At 38.9% G+C, this 16,427-nt stretch overlaps 1 protein-coding gene across 4 annotated transcripts in view; it reads left to right on the top strand.

Annotated features, from left to right (window-relative positions):
* ttc39a (tetratricopeptide repeat domain 39A) overlaps positions 1-16,427 on the top strand; it is a 56,417-nt gene that overhangs the window by 30,714 nt on the left and 9,276 nt on the right. For 3 of the 4 annotated variants that reach the window (XM_055004284.1, XM_055004273.1, XM_055004291.1), the window contains 10 exons: positions 3,059-3,126; positions 3,226-3,290; positions 3,396-3,495; positions 5,287-5,352; positions 6,871-6,979; positions 7,856-7,923; positions 8,007-8,066; positions 9,812-9,973; positions 12,144-12,235; positions 14,114-14,234. In XM_055004284.1, the coding sequence (XP_054860259.1) occupies positions 3,059-3,126; positions 3,226-3,290; positions 3,396-3,495; positions 5,287-5,352; positions 6,871-6,979; positions 7,856-7,923; positions 8,007-8,066; positions 9,812-9,973; positions 12,144-12,235; positions 14,114-14,234 (911 nt within the window). Of the gene's footprint in view, positions 1-1,610; positions 1,940-3,058; positions 3,127-3,225; positions 3,291-3,395; positions 3,496-5,286; positions 5,353-6,870; positions 6,980-7,855; positions 7,924-8,006; positions 8,067-9,811; positions 9,974-12,143; positions 12,236-14,113; positions 14,235-16,427 lie in introns of those variants that run through there. The other variant, XM_055004295.1, reaches the window with a different exon arrangement.

Below are 16,427 nucleotides of genomic sequence, written 5' to 3'. Positions count from 1 at the left end.
TTTAAGCAATTTAGTTGGGAAAACATCCAAAGGGCAATTTGTTGTTTTCATGTGTTTAACTACATCAGTAAGGGATGAAAGGGAGATGGGCTCAAAGTGGTCAAACACTGGAGAGAGTGGGGTTGTAGCAGACTAATCTGGGCTGATGCTGCTGCTGCACAATGCTCTCACAGACAACACTTTGTCCACAAAAAAGCGTAGAAAGTCCTCACATGTAGAAACCGTGGCATCAGACAGGATTGGTGTGGGGGCTCACAACAGAATTAATAGTACTGAACAACACATGGGGGCAGAGTCCATTAGTTGAGATAATATCCGACAGATATTGTGATTTAGCCTCCTTCACAGCCTTCTGATAATGAACGAGACTGTCCCTCAGTATCTCCAGCGATACATGTAGCCTGTCCTTTTTCCAGTGTCGCTCTGCCTGTCTGCAGCGCTGTCTGAGGGCCCGGGTTGAATCATTCAACCAGGGATCAGTCCTGGGCTTGGTGGACCTGGACCTAATAGGGGCGATAGTGTCCAGGATTTCAGAACAAGCTGAGTAGAAAGATGACAGGAAGCTGTCTGGGCATCCAGTAGGATTAATTCCATCACAAGCATAAAACTCAGAGTCCATAAAAGCAGTCTCAAACTCTGCAGCTGTTGAAGAAGTAATAATCTGATGGCGAGATGCTGGGACGGGGGGCTTTCCAACAAGTGGAGGAGCAAGAACTTCAAAAATAACTGGGAAATGATCTGAGATGAGGGGCTGCACAGTGGCGTAGTGGTTAGCACTTTCGCCTTGCAGCAAGAAGATCCCTGGTTCGCGTCCCGGCTTTCCCGGGATCTTTCTGCATGGAGTTTGCATGTTCTCCCTGTGCATGCGTGGGTTTTCTCCGGGTACTCCGGCTTCCTCCCACAGTCCAAAAATATGCTGAGGTTAATTGATTACTCTAAATTGCCCGTAGGTGTGAATGTGAGAGTGATTGTTTGTCTATGTATGTAGCCCTGCGACAGACTGGCGACCTGTCCAGGGTGTCCCCTGCCTTCGCCCGAGTCAGCTGGGATAGGCTCCAGCCCCCCCCGCGACCCTAGTGAGGATTAAGCGGTGTATAGATAATGGATGGATGGATGATCTGAGATGGGAGTCTCAGATATTTCAACAAGTGACACCTTAAGCTCATGAGAAATAATTAAGTCTAATGTATGCCCAGCACTATGTGTAGGACCATCCACAGTTTGAATAAGGTCGAAGGATGACAGTAGACGTTTGAAATCAGTGGCCAGCTGATCAGACGGACAACAAACATGAATGTTAAAATCCCCACAGATTAAAAGCTGTTCATATTTAGAGGCCACCTCTGCTATGAACTCAGAGAACTCCTGAATAAAGTTCTTGTTGTATTTAGGTGGACGGTAGACCACAGCACATAAGACTGGACAAGATAATTCCACTGTGAACAACTGTACTTCAAAACAGGAATAATTATTTACATGTAACGGTTTGCAGGTGAAATTATCCTTAAAAACTGTGGCGACTCCGCCCCCTCCATCTGACTCCGCCCCCTCGACCTGACGCTCGCGGTGTGCTGAGGAAAGAGCAGCGAGGGGGGAGGAGCTCAGTGAACACGCTGTCATCACCGGGTTTAATCAACGTTTCAGTCAACAACAGGAAATCCAGCACGTGTGTTGAGAAGAAATCATTCAGGATTGAAGTTTTATTTGTTAAAGACCTCGTATTAATGAGGGCGACGCGCATCGGTGTGTGGTCAGTTTGCTTGGAACCACGAGCAACAGGGCGGAGATTTCCCTGCATGGAGCCTCGTCTGCAGATGCTGACACGCCGCAGGCGGCCAGAATGTGTGTAGCCGGCATCTGGAACAGCTGATCGGAGCCAGCTGACCTCCGAGGAACACCGCACGATGAAACCGTCATATTCCCAGGGAAACCACAGCAGGTGACGACGATCATCCTTCGAAGACTGCGTCATGTAGGCTCTCAGTCAAACGAGGACGCCGCTTCGTTTCCCCCGCTTTCTGTGCCGACGTTTGCGGGGCGGGGGAACAGGTAGACGCCGCAGGTAGTGGGGAACAGGTAGAGTCCACAGGTAGTGGGGCACAGACGCCAGGAACGGTGGGAGCGTCTTTGATTGTCCACTACAGTGGACAGTAGATCGTTGGCTTTGTCACTAAATCACGAAAATTCGAGGAGGGTCTGGCGATCATACACCAGCAGCGGTGACACGTTATTAACAAAAAGTGAAATTAACAGTAGACCTGCCATACACAGTGGCGCCATCTTGCGACATAAAAATGGACAAAAACATATATATATATATATATATATATATATATATATATATATATATATATATATATATATATATATATATATATATATATATATATATATATATATATTTATATATATATATATATATATGGCATTTTTTCCTTAAGTTGAAGTAGTTTTGCACACAGTGCACTGTGTGCTGCTCTCTTTTTTATTCAAACTGTTCTATTTGCTGCTGTTACAATGTAAATTTCCCCGCTGTGGGATCAAGAAAGGTTTTATCTATCTATCTATCTATCTATCTATCTATCTATCTATCTATCTATCTATCTATCTATCTATCTATCTATCTATCTATCTATCTATCTATCTATCTATCTATCTATCTATCTATCTATCTATCTATCTATCTATCTATCTATTTCCTTATTTTGCACATATAATGTTTCCATCTGACAGCCTTGTTGCATTTGAGAATGCATCCAATGGGGCATCACAATAAAATGAGGCATGGTGTGATAATTCCACCACAGGAGATATGTGATGTTACCTAGAATTAGTTAAACAGCCCACAGATATCGGTATCAGTTGATATCAGACTCAGAAATTGAGAGTTGGACAATATCGGCATATCGGTTATTGACCAAAAAAAGCCAATATTGGACATCCCTAGTCCTAATGTTATGCCTGATTGGTGTATTAATGTACATATATCTGTTTGGTTATGAGCTCTGTTTTAAACTGTCTGACTGAAGATGACTTAAAGTTCTCCTTTTTACCTCAGAGGAACTCCATGCAGAAGTTTGCTACGCTGAGTGTCTTTTGCAAAGGGCAGCCCTCACCTTCCTTCAGGTCAGGAGCAAAACTCAGCCAGATCCTCTGAAACGTCCACTGATAATAATCTTATCTTTGCTCATGCTCATCCCTTATTTCTCTCTATTTCCTGCTCAGGATGAAAACATGATCAGCTTCATTAAAGGAGGAATCAAAGTGAGGAACAGCTACCAGACGTACAAGTGAGAATCTCCACATTATCGGTTGTATAGTTTCCCTGTAAATCTTAATTTTTTTTACTACTTTGTGACACCATTAATGTCATCCTATGATCTGATGTCTCACAGAGAGCTTCACACCATCCTCCAGTCCTCAGGATACACTCATGGTGACAACCACGGCCATTTTGAAGGTGGCGTTAAACTGGGAGTAGGAGCTTTTAATCTGGTAGGTTGAGGGTTCAGTATAATGGTTTGTATCTGTCATTAAACCCTCTACACACCAAAACTTGGCTGCAATTTGAAAAGCTTTAAAGAATTGTGGAAATGACACCATTTTTCCAAATCAAAAACTGCAAAGACAGAAAGAATGTGCTGATGTTCCGTAAACTAATCATGTGGGACTCGAGGTTCTATTGGAAAAATTGACCAAATCTAAGCTTAAAATAGTGACATTTCATCATAGTCACTTGATTCCACAAAATCTTGGCAGTGTTTACACAGAGCAGTGTGGAGACTTGTCAAAATGGAATTAGTAAGAGTCACCATTTATTTCCCAGTATTGGTAACACCTATGTGAAAAATGCTGTGCATGTTTCCATGTTTTTTTTTCAGTTATGTAATGTTTGCGGAATTTCCCTTTTTTGCCTTAAATCTGGTGAGTAGAGGATTCAGTATAATGGTTTGTATTTGTGGTTGAACCCTCTGAACAGCTGAATCTGTGTCAGTTGGTTGGAAAAGCTTGAGAAAATTGTCAAAATGACACCATTTATCAAAGTCAGAAGCTGCAAATACTGAAGGAATCCTCATCAAAATCACCTTATTCTTCATGTTTCATATAAAAGTTTTCCAAAGAAAATTAAGCTTCCTTAAACTAGGCATGTGTCATAAAGCTTATAACTGCAAAATTTCATCAAAATCACTTTATTCTGCATGTCTCATATAACTTTATTTTTTTAACAGCATTTGTTCTGCAAAGAAAAAACAATAAAATGAAGCATTCCTCTGGGTAACCACACAGCCCTTAGTGACTCAGCTGAAACATCCAGTCACGTCACAAACTTAAGGGATTTTTTTGGCTGAAATGCCAGCAGTGTTTACACAAAGCAGTGTGGAGACTAGTCTAAATGGAATTAGTAAGAGTCACCATTTATTGCCCAGTGCATGTTGATTCCAGGGTTTTTTCATTTATGTAATTTTTGAGGATTTTTTTCTTCTTTTCTTCATTATTTTTGGCATTAGAACTGTGTCATGCTTCACAGAAGACATTGCTTAGTTCTCTCTGCTTCAGGTGGTTGTGCTGTTTCCACAGAGGAGCAGGACTTTTTATTGCAGTGAAAAATGAGTCCACAGTGACAGCAGCAAAAAAATATCCAGAAACAACGCTGGATACACTACCGTTCAAAAAACTGGGGTCACTTAGAAATGTCCTTTTTTTTGAAAGTAAAGCATTTTTTTCACTGAAGATATGATTAAATGAATGACAAATCCAGTGTAGACATTGGTAATGTGGTAAATGACTACTGTAGCTGTAAACAGCTGATTTTTAATGGAATATCTCCATAGGGGTACAGAGGAACATTTCCAGCGACCATCACTCCTGTGTTCTAATGCTACATTGTGTTAGCTAATGGTGTTGAAAGGCTCATTGATGATTAGAAAACCCTTGTGCAGTTATGTTAGCACATGGATAAAAGTGGGAGTTTTCATGGAAAACATGGAATTGTCTGGGTGATCCCAAACTTTTCAACGGTAGTGTATGTCTGGAGCCTAATCCAAAGTAAAAAAATAAAAATAAATCATAGTTTGTGATGCTAAAACTCCTCATAATTAAACAACAACACTCAAAGTCTGAAAGATGAACACACAGTGAGAGTTTCTACAATCTAACATGCAAACAGGTGGTGTGTTTTGTTCAGTGCTCATCGTATTTCAGTGTTTTTCTGTGGAAACCTCCAGAAGAAGTTCCTGTAATCGCATTTCCAACCTTTCAGCTCCACTGATTGTCTTCTTTCTGCAGATGATCTCCATGCTGCCCACACGGACACTGAAGCTGCTGGAGTTTGTCGGTTTTTCCGGTAACAAGGTGAGTCTTCCTGACAGTATCTGATGTCCTGACAGCAGATGGAGCCTCCTGCTCTGCTAATAATACACTGAAATTCCACCAAGTATTGGTATGATTTGCAGGTCATGTTGCCTGTGGTTTGTGGTTGCAGGGTTGATTTTCCCGCATTTAGTCGAAGCAGCACAGCTTGACGTGTCAGAGGCTTGAAAGTTTGATGACTAAAGACTGTATCATCTCTGCAGTTTGTTACTTCCTATTATTTGTTGTGCTACAAAAAAGACTTCCAATTCTGTCACTACTGATTAATTCATGTACAGAAAATGACCCTAGCAGTGAAGGTGGTCGAGGTTTGGGTCCTGGTTTGAATTGGGATGGTATTCTAATGACAGATTCATCCTGTAGACCAGGAGAGTCAAACTCATTTTAGTCCAGATTCCACATTTAGCCCAGTTTGATCTCCAGTGGACCGGACCAGTAAAATCCCAGCATAATAACCTATAAATAACCACAACTCCAACTACTTCCCTGTGTTTTAATGCAAAAAATTACATTCTGACAGTGTTCACATTTAAGGAACTATTTTTTATGAAGAACCTGAAATTTCAATTTCAACAACGTTAAGCCTCACTTTTTTCATTTACACATTAAACCTACAGATCAGTGTGTGTTTACAAAAGCAGAAAACGTTTAGTTAGAAGTATGTAGAACTGAACAATCTAGTATTTTATTTTATGATCAAAACAACAAAAAAGCAAGACAAAATATTATAAAAATGAGACACAAAACGACAAAAGCAAAAAACAAAATGCCAAAAAATGAGAAACAACATGAAACAAAACAAAAAAGAGACAAAAAATTTGACAAAAAAGTTACAAAGTGACAAAAAAATGGAAAAATGACACAAACAAGACATAAAATGACAAAAGCCTGGAACAAAATGACAAAAAATAGACAGCAACACAAGAGAGACAAAAAACACGAAACAACAACGACACAACAATGAAGAAAGCAAAACACAAAATGACACAAATAAGACAAAAAACACAAACAAGACTTAAAGGAAACACAAAATAACAAAAACATGACACAAATGACAAAAGTCAGACAAAAAAAGACAAAATATTACAAAAATGAGACACAAAATGACTAAAGAACAATGAACAATCTAGTATTTTACTTTAAGATCAAAACAACTTGTCATGGTCTAGAAATGATTTTAACTTTATAGTTTTAATAATTTACAATCTGCAGTCAATGTTGTCTCTGGAATTTTTTACACTTTGCAAAGCGGGCCGGATTAGACCCTCTGGCGGCCTGGTTGTGGCCCGTGGGCCACATGTTTGACAGCCCTGCTCCAGTTGATGCAGATACACAAACCAAGATCTCCATTCGTACTGGCAGACAAGCAGACGCTGTTCACCCGCCAAACTTTCTACAAACTGCATTAGTGTTTTCTAAATGTCCTGGTTCTGCCGTAATTAACCCACAGATCCTCCATGAACGGAAACTTAATTCCAACTCTTGTGTGTTTTTGTGCAGGAATTTGGCCTCCAGCAGCTCCAGGAGGGTTCTGCAGAAAGCACGTTCAGGTCCTTCCTGTGTAACATGCTGCTGCTCTGTTATCACACATTCATGAGCTTCATACTCGGTAAGCAGTGACACGCAAACACACCAACACACACATCCATCCATCCATTATCTATACACCGCTTAATCCTCATTAGGGTCGCGGGGCGGGGCGGGGGGGGGGGGGGGGGGGGGGGGGGGATGATCAATTAACCTCAGCATATTTTTGGACTGTGGGAGGAAGCCAACACACACATGTACCGCAAAAACGGACAAAGATTTTAGCTGCTTTTGTTACTCCACCAAGGAACGCAGCGCAGTTATGTGACGATTGCCGTACGTTTGTCTGCCCGTCTGTTATTTCGTCTGTGTGCAAAATCACTCAAAAACAGGCCAACTAATTTGGATGAAATTTTCAGAGAAGGTCAGAAATGACACAAGGACCAAGTGATTAGATTTTGGCAGTGATGGGGCTTATAGTCCAGATCCACGGATTTGTTAAAGATTTTCATATCATTGCGAGATAGCGACACGGCGTCACTGTAACCATGACAACCAGTGAACACTATGTCAGCTGCCTGCTGATGATCACATGATTGTGATCCTACTACAAATCCACCGCTGAGGACTTATCAGGACTTATCCATCAGAAATGATCCAAGGAACAACTGATTAAATTGTGGGGGTGTTTCTGAATCCCATCAATTCCTGCTGCTTGCTACATATTTAGGTCACGTGATCCGGTATCTGTACATAACGTACACATGCAAAACACACGCCTGTGCTCAGCGCAAGGTCATTTAGTCTGTGGGTACATCTATATTAAATGGCCACATTCTATGTTGCTGTGATTTCTGGTCATCAATAACTAATAAACTAATGCTACACTTGGGGAATGAGCAGCCTTGGAGGAGTACTGTGCTCTGAGAGCTTTTCTTGTTGTGAATCTCTTCTGCAGGAACCGGAGAAGGAGACGTGGAGGACGCGGAGAAACTGCTGCAGCCGTATCTCAAAAAATATCCCAAGGTCTGCCAGGAGGAGCATCTGTATTTCCTGTTAAATTTAGTGTAATTTTCCTCAAACAAACTGTGTTTTTTGTCTTTCCCCAGGGCTCCATCTTTTTGTTCTTTGCTGGCCGAATAGAAGAGATTAAAGGCAACCTGGATGCTGTGAGTTGTTTCTACTTCCTCTGGGAATATTTGTCCAGTAAAACAAACCAACTCATAGCAGTTAGTATATCATTTTCATCAGTTTAACTTGTAGAAATACTGCAGTGGCTCTGTTATGTATAAAAATAAATAAATGACCCTTCCAATGTTTCACTTTCGCCTCCTTTCGGACCTGCTACTGAAAGTTTCGGCTTCATGTCCGAATGAGCAACCTGCTCCCTTTTCCATAGAAGTTGCAATTGAAATCTTTTCTAAAGTGATTTCTGGAATACATTTTTCACATTGAAACACTGATATTAACCCAAGCACATTACAGAGATTCATTTTGTGTGACAGAATCATAAAACATCTTCAACGTCACATCTGCAGGCTACAAACATCCAGAATAATAAACTCTACTGCCATAAAAACAGAGAAATCATACTCATCGAAAATGAATGTAGTCTGAGTTTTATTTCCCCAACTAAACTTTAAATAAAGGTTTATTGTGTTGCTTCCAGCTGTTTGCAGGAGTGTATCCTCTGAGTTTATTAAATACCTGCAGCGTCACAATAGCAGCAGGATCAGTTCTAACATCTTATAAAGAGGATTAATCCCTGAAAGACAGGAAAAGAGAACATGTCGTCACTTTAACAGACTGATGAAGCAGCAATGTTACGTTTAACGTGTCTGAAAAGGGATTTTGTGGCGAGATTCCTGACTTTACAGTTTTTATCACGACCCATCAACTGAATTAATGAAATGTAATGGATATAGAAAGAACGGGTCAGACTAAAACTATGATTATGATTCTAAGGAAGTTCTGCAAATGTACATAAACATTTAATAGCTGTTTATGTATTTAAAAAAAGTTCTGTAACTAAAGAAACATGTTATTTCTGACACAGTAATAACAAGAATAAAGTATGTATAATTCTTAGTCGGCCTGCTGTGTAAATATATTACACGATACAACATTTTGACCCGTTAGTTGAAGGTTTTATGTGTTTTGTGTGTTTTTTATTTTTTACATGATGTTTGAATATTAATCGCATAATAAAACTTAATATAACTAAAGAAGCGTACATTACCGTTGAAAAGTCTGGGGTCATCCAGACAATTACATGTTTTCCATGAAAACTCCCACTTTTCTCCATGTGCTAACATAACTGCACAAGGGTTTTCTAATCATCAATGAGCCTTTCAACACCATTAGCTAACACAATGTAGCATTAGAACACAGGAGTGATGGTTGCTGGAAATGTTCCTCTGTACCTCTATGGAGATATTCCATTAAAAATCAGCTGTTTCCAGCTAAAATAGTCATTTACCATATTAACTATGTCTACACTGGATTTATCATTCATTTAATGTTATCTTCATTGAAAAAAACTGCTTTTTTTTTCAAAAAAAGGACATTTCTAAGTGCTCCCAAACTTTTGAACGATAGTGTATTATTTCTGAGTCAATAACAACAACAACAAAAACAATTATAGTTCTTACTCGGCCTGCTGAGTGAATACATTATATTTTATTTACACTACGTCGACCCTTTAGTTGAACAGTTTTTGTGTTGTATTTGTTTTTTACATGATGTTTAAATATGAATCACCAGAATCATAATGAACTAAATTAGCTTTTATTGTGCTGAATCATTTCTAAAATCATTGCTGACCCATTAAAACGTGCCTTCTGCTCGTCCACATTCAGACTGAATACGTGTAAGACACAGAGATTCTGAATGGCTTTTTGTGTGTTTCTTCCAGGCTATCAAGCGTTTTGAGGAGTGCTGCGAGGCTCAGCAGCAGTGGAAGCAGTTTCACCACATGTGCTACTGGGAGCTGATGTGGTGCTTCACCTACAAGAGGCACTGGAAGATGGCCTACTTCTACGCCGACCTGCTCAGCAAGGAGAACTCCTGGTCCAAGGTGAGCCGCCAGCTGAGGGATTTGAAAATAATAAGTGCAAACTGAAAGTTCCGATAGCAAGCAGCAAAGTGCACTTTGGTTTCCAACAAGCAAACCATTCAAAAATCCAAATTCACATCTCTCCTCTCGGTTTAGCTGCTCTCAAAGTAGAGGTAATAGTTACTGAAACTGCACAACTTCACCTTTATAACAAAGCTGGTTGTTTGTCCAAACAAAAAATAATTCTAAAGTTACATCAAATTTAGTCATAGTTACAAGTCAATCTCCACATTACTCTGGATTGAAAGACTCACAAACTCTTTATTACAAATATATTATTAAATCTGTATTTAAATATCTGTTTTCTTGTGACATATTAGTCTGAATTTTAGAATTATACTTCTTGTGTCCATGCTGAAGCGATTATGTTCTGACAACAGATCAAACTCATCCAAACATCTATTACTAATTTAGTCACTGATTTACACTCTCCTGCTTTGTGGTTGAATAAATCGCAGATAATTTCACAACATAGACTGAGTGCATGTCAAAATAAATAGCACAGCCTGGATTTTTCAGATGATACTATTAGACGTTTCTCTGTAATCCAGTTTTAAAACTATTTCTGCATTGTTTCCAACATAAATCTGACATTGTATCCCACTATATATTCAAAATAAACTCAATAATTTATTTATATTTACTTTACATTGCACTGATTCACAAACATGCAATGAGGATCCTGGACTCTGGGGGGCGCAATGTGGCGAGCTGGACATCTTTAGACACTAAGTACATTTGTTTTTTTCCAGTTTCTGAGTCACCATCATGGTTTGATATTTCAGATTCAGAAAGATATCGCTACTGCATGCCTTTTATGTGAGATTCATGTAAAAACATAACGATTTTATCATACGAGGTAAGTTTATCCTTAGTATAAAGGCAAATATTAGATAATCTGCAAGTATTATCCTACCTGGAACAATACTAATAAATAATAAGTAAATAATAAAAACATTTATTTCTGTTAGACACTAAGTCAGTATTTTTTCTAAGTCGCACAGCTTCCCCCAATCAGGTTTTGATATTTTATATCTCTGCTGCTCGTTTTTTATGTGAGATACATGTAGAAAAATAACAATTTTATAATACAAAATGTTTTCTCCTCGATATAAAGGTTAATATCAATAATCTACAAGTATTATCGTGCCTTGAGCAATCCAGTAAAATAAAATAATGACATGTATTTTCATTAGACATTCATTTTTTCCCTAATTTCCAAGTCACAGCTATAGTTTTGACATTTCGTATTCAGAAAATTATCTTTACTGCTAGTATTTCATGTGAGATTCATGTAAATCATAGCAATTTTAAAATACAGAATAAGTGTATCCTTAATATTAAAGGACGATATAAAACGGTATACTAGTATTATCATACTTTCATACTAAAGTAATGACATTTATTTGACATAATTTGTTTAGTTTCCCACTTTCCATGTTTAGTGATACAGTATCCCACCGTTGTTGTTTTTATATTTCAGATTCAGAAAGATATCTCTACTACTAATATTTTATGTGACATAGGTGCAAAAACAAAGCAATTTCATAACAAGAAATATTTTTCCCTTGTTTAAAAGGCTGATATAAAAAAATGCAACTGCAAGTATTATCATACCTTGAGCAATGAAGTGAAATAAAATAATGACATTTATTTGACATATTTTTATTTATTTTCCTAATTTCTAAGTGATACAGTGTCCTATCATCATGGTTTTGACACATCTCTACTGCTAATAGTTTAAGTGAAATACATGCAAAAACATAGGAGTTTCATTGCCTTGTTTAAAAGGGTAGTATAAAAAATGGACGAGTATTGTTGTATGAAATAATAGAAGACCAGGATAGTGTAGACTGTTCTTTAAAAAAAAAAAAGAAAGAAGATCCAACGTGTGGCGTCTGAAATTAGCCTGAACACAGCCTCGTAGGGTTAAAGACCACAGAAGACCTTCAGTAAACTATATATTTTTGTTTTATCTTTTCTCATCTCATGGGAGAAACCTATAAAAATCCTTGGCGCTGCAGGCGTCTCCGTGTTCCCAAATATTTGTGGGGTTTTTTCCGTCCTCATCTAACCTGAAAAAGAAAGCTCAGACTGCAGTAGTCGGTAACCACGTTTTTCCTTCCCTCAGGCCACCTATGCGTATATGAAAGCAGCCTACCTCAGCATGCTGACGAAGGACGATTGCCTCACCTTCGGGGAGACGGCGCTGACTCTGTTCAGGTATGGAATTACTCACAGACTACCACAGATGATTCACGTTGACTTTTACATACAGTGGGTACGGAAAGTATTCAGACCCCTTTAAATTTTTCACTCTTTGTTTCATTGCAGCCATTTGCTAAAATCAAAAAAGGTCATTTTATTTCTCATTAATGTACACTCAGCACCCTATCTTGACAGAAAAAAACAGAAATGTAGAAATTTTTGCAAATTTATTAAAAAAGAAAAACTGAAATATCACACAGTCATAAGTATTCAGACCCTTTACTGTGACACTCATATTTAACTCACCTGCGGTCCATTTCTTCTGATCCTCCTTGAGATGGTTCTACTTCTTCATTGGAGTCCAGCTGTGTTTAATTAAACTGATTGGACTTGATTAGGAAAGGCACACACCTGTCTATATAAGACCTTACAGCTCACAGTGCATGTCAGAGCAAATGAGAATCATGAGGTTGAAGGAACTGCCCAAGGAGCTCAGAGACAGAATTGTGGCAAGGCACAGATCTGGCCAAGGTTACAAAAGAATTTCTGCAGCACTCAAGGTTCCTAAGAGCACAGTGGCCTCCATAATCCTTAAATGGAAGAAGTTTGGGACGACCAGAACTCTTCCTAGACCTGGCCGTCCAGCCAAACTGAGCAATCGTGGGAGAAGAGCCTTGGTGAGAGAGGTAAAGAAGAACCCAAAGATCACCGTGGCTGAGCTCCAGAGATGCAGCAGGGAGATGGGAGAAAGTTCCACAAAGTCAACTATCACTGCAGCCCTCCACCAGTCGGGCCTTTATGGCAGAGTGGCCCGACGGAAGCCTCTCCTCAGTGCAAGACATATGAAAGCCCGCATAGAGTTTGCCAAAAAACACATGAAGGACTCCCAGACTATGAGAAATAAGATTCTCTGGTCTGATGAGACCAAGATTGAACTTTTTGGCGTTAATTCTAAGCGGTATGTGTGGAGAAAACCAGGCACTGCTCATCACCTGCCCAATACCATCCCAACAGTGAAACATGGTGGTGGCAGCATCATGCTATGGGGGTGTTTTTCAGCTGCAGGGACAGGACGACTGGTTGCAACTGAAGGAAAGATGAATGCGGTGAAGTACAGAGATATCCTGGAAGAAAACCTCTTCCAGAGTGCTCTGGACCTCAGACTGGGCCGAAGGTTCACCTTCCAACAAGACAATGACCCTAAGCACACAGCTAAAATAACAAAGGAGTGGCTTCGGAACAACTCTGTGACCATTCTTGACTGGCCCAGCCAGAGCCCTGACCTAAACCCAATTGAGCATCTCTGGAGAGATCTGAAAATGGCTGTCCACCAACATTCACCATCCAACCTGACAGAACTGGAGAGGATCTGCAAGGAAGAATGGCAGAGGATCCCCAAATCCAGGTGTGAAAAACTTGTTGCATCATTCCCAAGAAGACTCATGGCTGTACTAGCTCAAAAGGGTGCTTCTACTCAATACTGAGCAAAGGGTCTGAATACTTATGACCGTGTGATATTTCAGTTTTTCTTTTTTAATAAATTTGCAAAAATGTCTACATTTCTGTTTTTTTCTGTCAAGATAGGGTGCTGAGTGTACATTAATGAGAAATAAAATGAACTCTTTTGATTTTAGCAAATGGCTGCAATGAAACAAAGAGTGAAAAATTTAAAGGGGTCTGAATACTTTCCGTACCCACTGTATGTGTGACGTCATAGTGTCATCATCCAGGAAAAGACTGTCCCTGGTAGAGAATGTGTGCTAGAAGAAATCGGGACGGTCAGTGATGTGAAAACAGCAAGAATTTAATAGTTTTTGATATTTTTAAACTGTCTTTGAGATCTGTAACTTATTTTCTCTACATGCTGATGTATGTCTGTGTGTTAAATTTCAGGCAGGTTCCGGGGCTGAAGCAGAAAATAGCAGGAAAATCTTTACCAACAGAGAAGTTTGCTATCAGGAAAGCCCGACGCTACTTTGCAGAAAACCCCATCCCTCTTCCTGCTCCTCCGCTGGTCAGTGCTGGATGAAAACTACTTTAAAATTACATCTGAAATCCACTTCAGTTTCATTTCAACATGTCCCTGTTCACCATGTGGGACAGTGCTTTGAAATTTGAATGAACTGTTTCCAATAATCAGAAAAACCAATCAACTGCCGTGGTTCAGGCTTCACACAGCAAAGTGGAGGTAAACCTCTGTTCATAAAGCAGGTTTACAAGGTTTAATATTTACTCTGTTTCCAGAAATGTCACCCTGTTAAAGGCCAAAGAGAGTCGACTTTTCACAAACCTATCCAAAGTTGTTTCAATCAATCCAAAACAACTAACTAAACAACTTTGGATAACCATGACCTGGATGAATGAGAAACTACACGGACATTTTCACAAACCTGTCGTGCAGCTGGGGTGGATCAGAAAGTGTTTGTCTGGATAAATGTATGTCACCATGGCTCCACGTGTTGAGACCCACTTTTACACTCCTTTAATTCATGGGTCCTTTTGGTCTCCTGGTGATTGATTCAAGCATCAAGCCTGTAGCACCGAGCTAAACGTAGTTGTATGAGCAGAGAAAACAAAAGATACAACTTTATTAACTTTTACATAGCAAAACATGACATAGCCTAATGTAGCATAGTATAGCATTACAGAACACTTTTCTTAATTACATAATATAACATGACATAGCATAGCATAATATAGCATAGCATTACATAGCATAGCTTTACTATGTAGCATAGCATAACATGCTATAGCATTACATACCATAGTTTTACTATGTAGCATAGCATAATAAGCATAGCATTATATAGCATAGCTTTATATAACATGACGTAGCATAGCATAATATAGCATAACAATACATAGCATAGCTTTATATAACATAACATGACGTAGCATATCATAATATAGCATTACATAGCATAGCTTTATATAACATAACATGTCATAGCATAGCATAATATAGCATAGCGTTACATAGCATAGCATTACATAACAGTGTAACATAACAGAATGAAATGGAACAGAACATAGCATAACATAGCATTAACATAGCATAGCAGAGTATAGCATAACATAGCGTAGCATAACAAAACAGCATAGCATAGCAGAGTATAGCATAACATAACATGGCATAGCATAGCATCACATAACATGACATAATATAGTAAAGTATTGCATTAATGGAACGAAACGAAACAGCATACAGCATTACATAGTACTGCATTACAAAACAACATAACATAGTATAGCATAGCAGAGCATAACATAACATAACTAGGGCTGGGACTTTAACACGTTAATTTCGATTGATTAATTACAGCGAAAATAACGCGTTAAAAATAATAACACAATTAATTGCGCCCTCCTCAGTTCCCTCATTTCTGGCACACCGGTAACTCTGATGAACACTCCAGCCCAGTAGGTGGCGGTAATGAACCTAAAGTTTGTTTGTAGCCATGAAGAAGAAGCACAGGAAGCACTGAGTGAAGTCAGGCACTGGTGAACAGTGAAGAAAACCAGATTGAGCTTGTTGGACAGAAAGTTTTCTTTTAAAAATCTTCCCTATGGCAGCTTGGATAAAAGCCTGGTTGTGTACAAATTGTACAACAAAGAGTTTTCTGATCACTGCAGCACTTCAAGCCGACGGTATCACCTCAATGTAAAACATGTTGCTGTTAGCACCAGAGCTAACGTTAGCTACGAGTCATGCTAACGGCTAACGGTGTAGCCATCCCATAATAGACCACTTTTCTAGACAGTGCTTGAGTTTACAGAAAGTCTTAAAATGTTGAATAAAATCGCTATAATTGCACTTAGATTTGCAGTAATCTGTGAATGTAGCAGACAGATGAAAAATGCATATAAACAGAAATGAAACATTTTTGTGGTTTAAGTTTTTAATCTGTTGAGGCTCTGCCTCCTTGGAGGAGGAATAACCTAAACAACAAAAATATCTCTTTTAATACCTTAATTATAAACTTTTTGTTTATGGAAAAAAATACATAAATAAAAATTGATATTCCTATAAAAAGAACCATCAAAATGACACCATTTATCAGACCCAGAAAAGATGAAAACAGAATGAATCTCTGGATTTTCAACTTTCTGAAGCTCCTTGAACTACTTATGCTGATTTTATGTGCCATACAGTGGAAAAAACACCTAAATTCAGGCTTTAAAGTCATCAAAATCACTTTTTTCTATA

This window comes from Amphiprion ocellaris, chromosome 2 (genome assembly GCF_022539595.1).
Source record: "Amphiprion ocellaris isolate individual 3 ecotype Okinawa chromosome 2, ASM2253959v1, whole genome shotgun sequence".
Lineage (NCBI taxonomy): Eukaryota > Metazoa > Chordata > Actinopteri > Pomacentridae > Amphiprion > Amphiprion ocellaris.
Note: the sequence above shows the minus strand (reverse complement) of the source record. Positions and strands in the feature narration are given on the sequence as shown.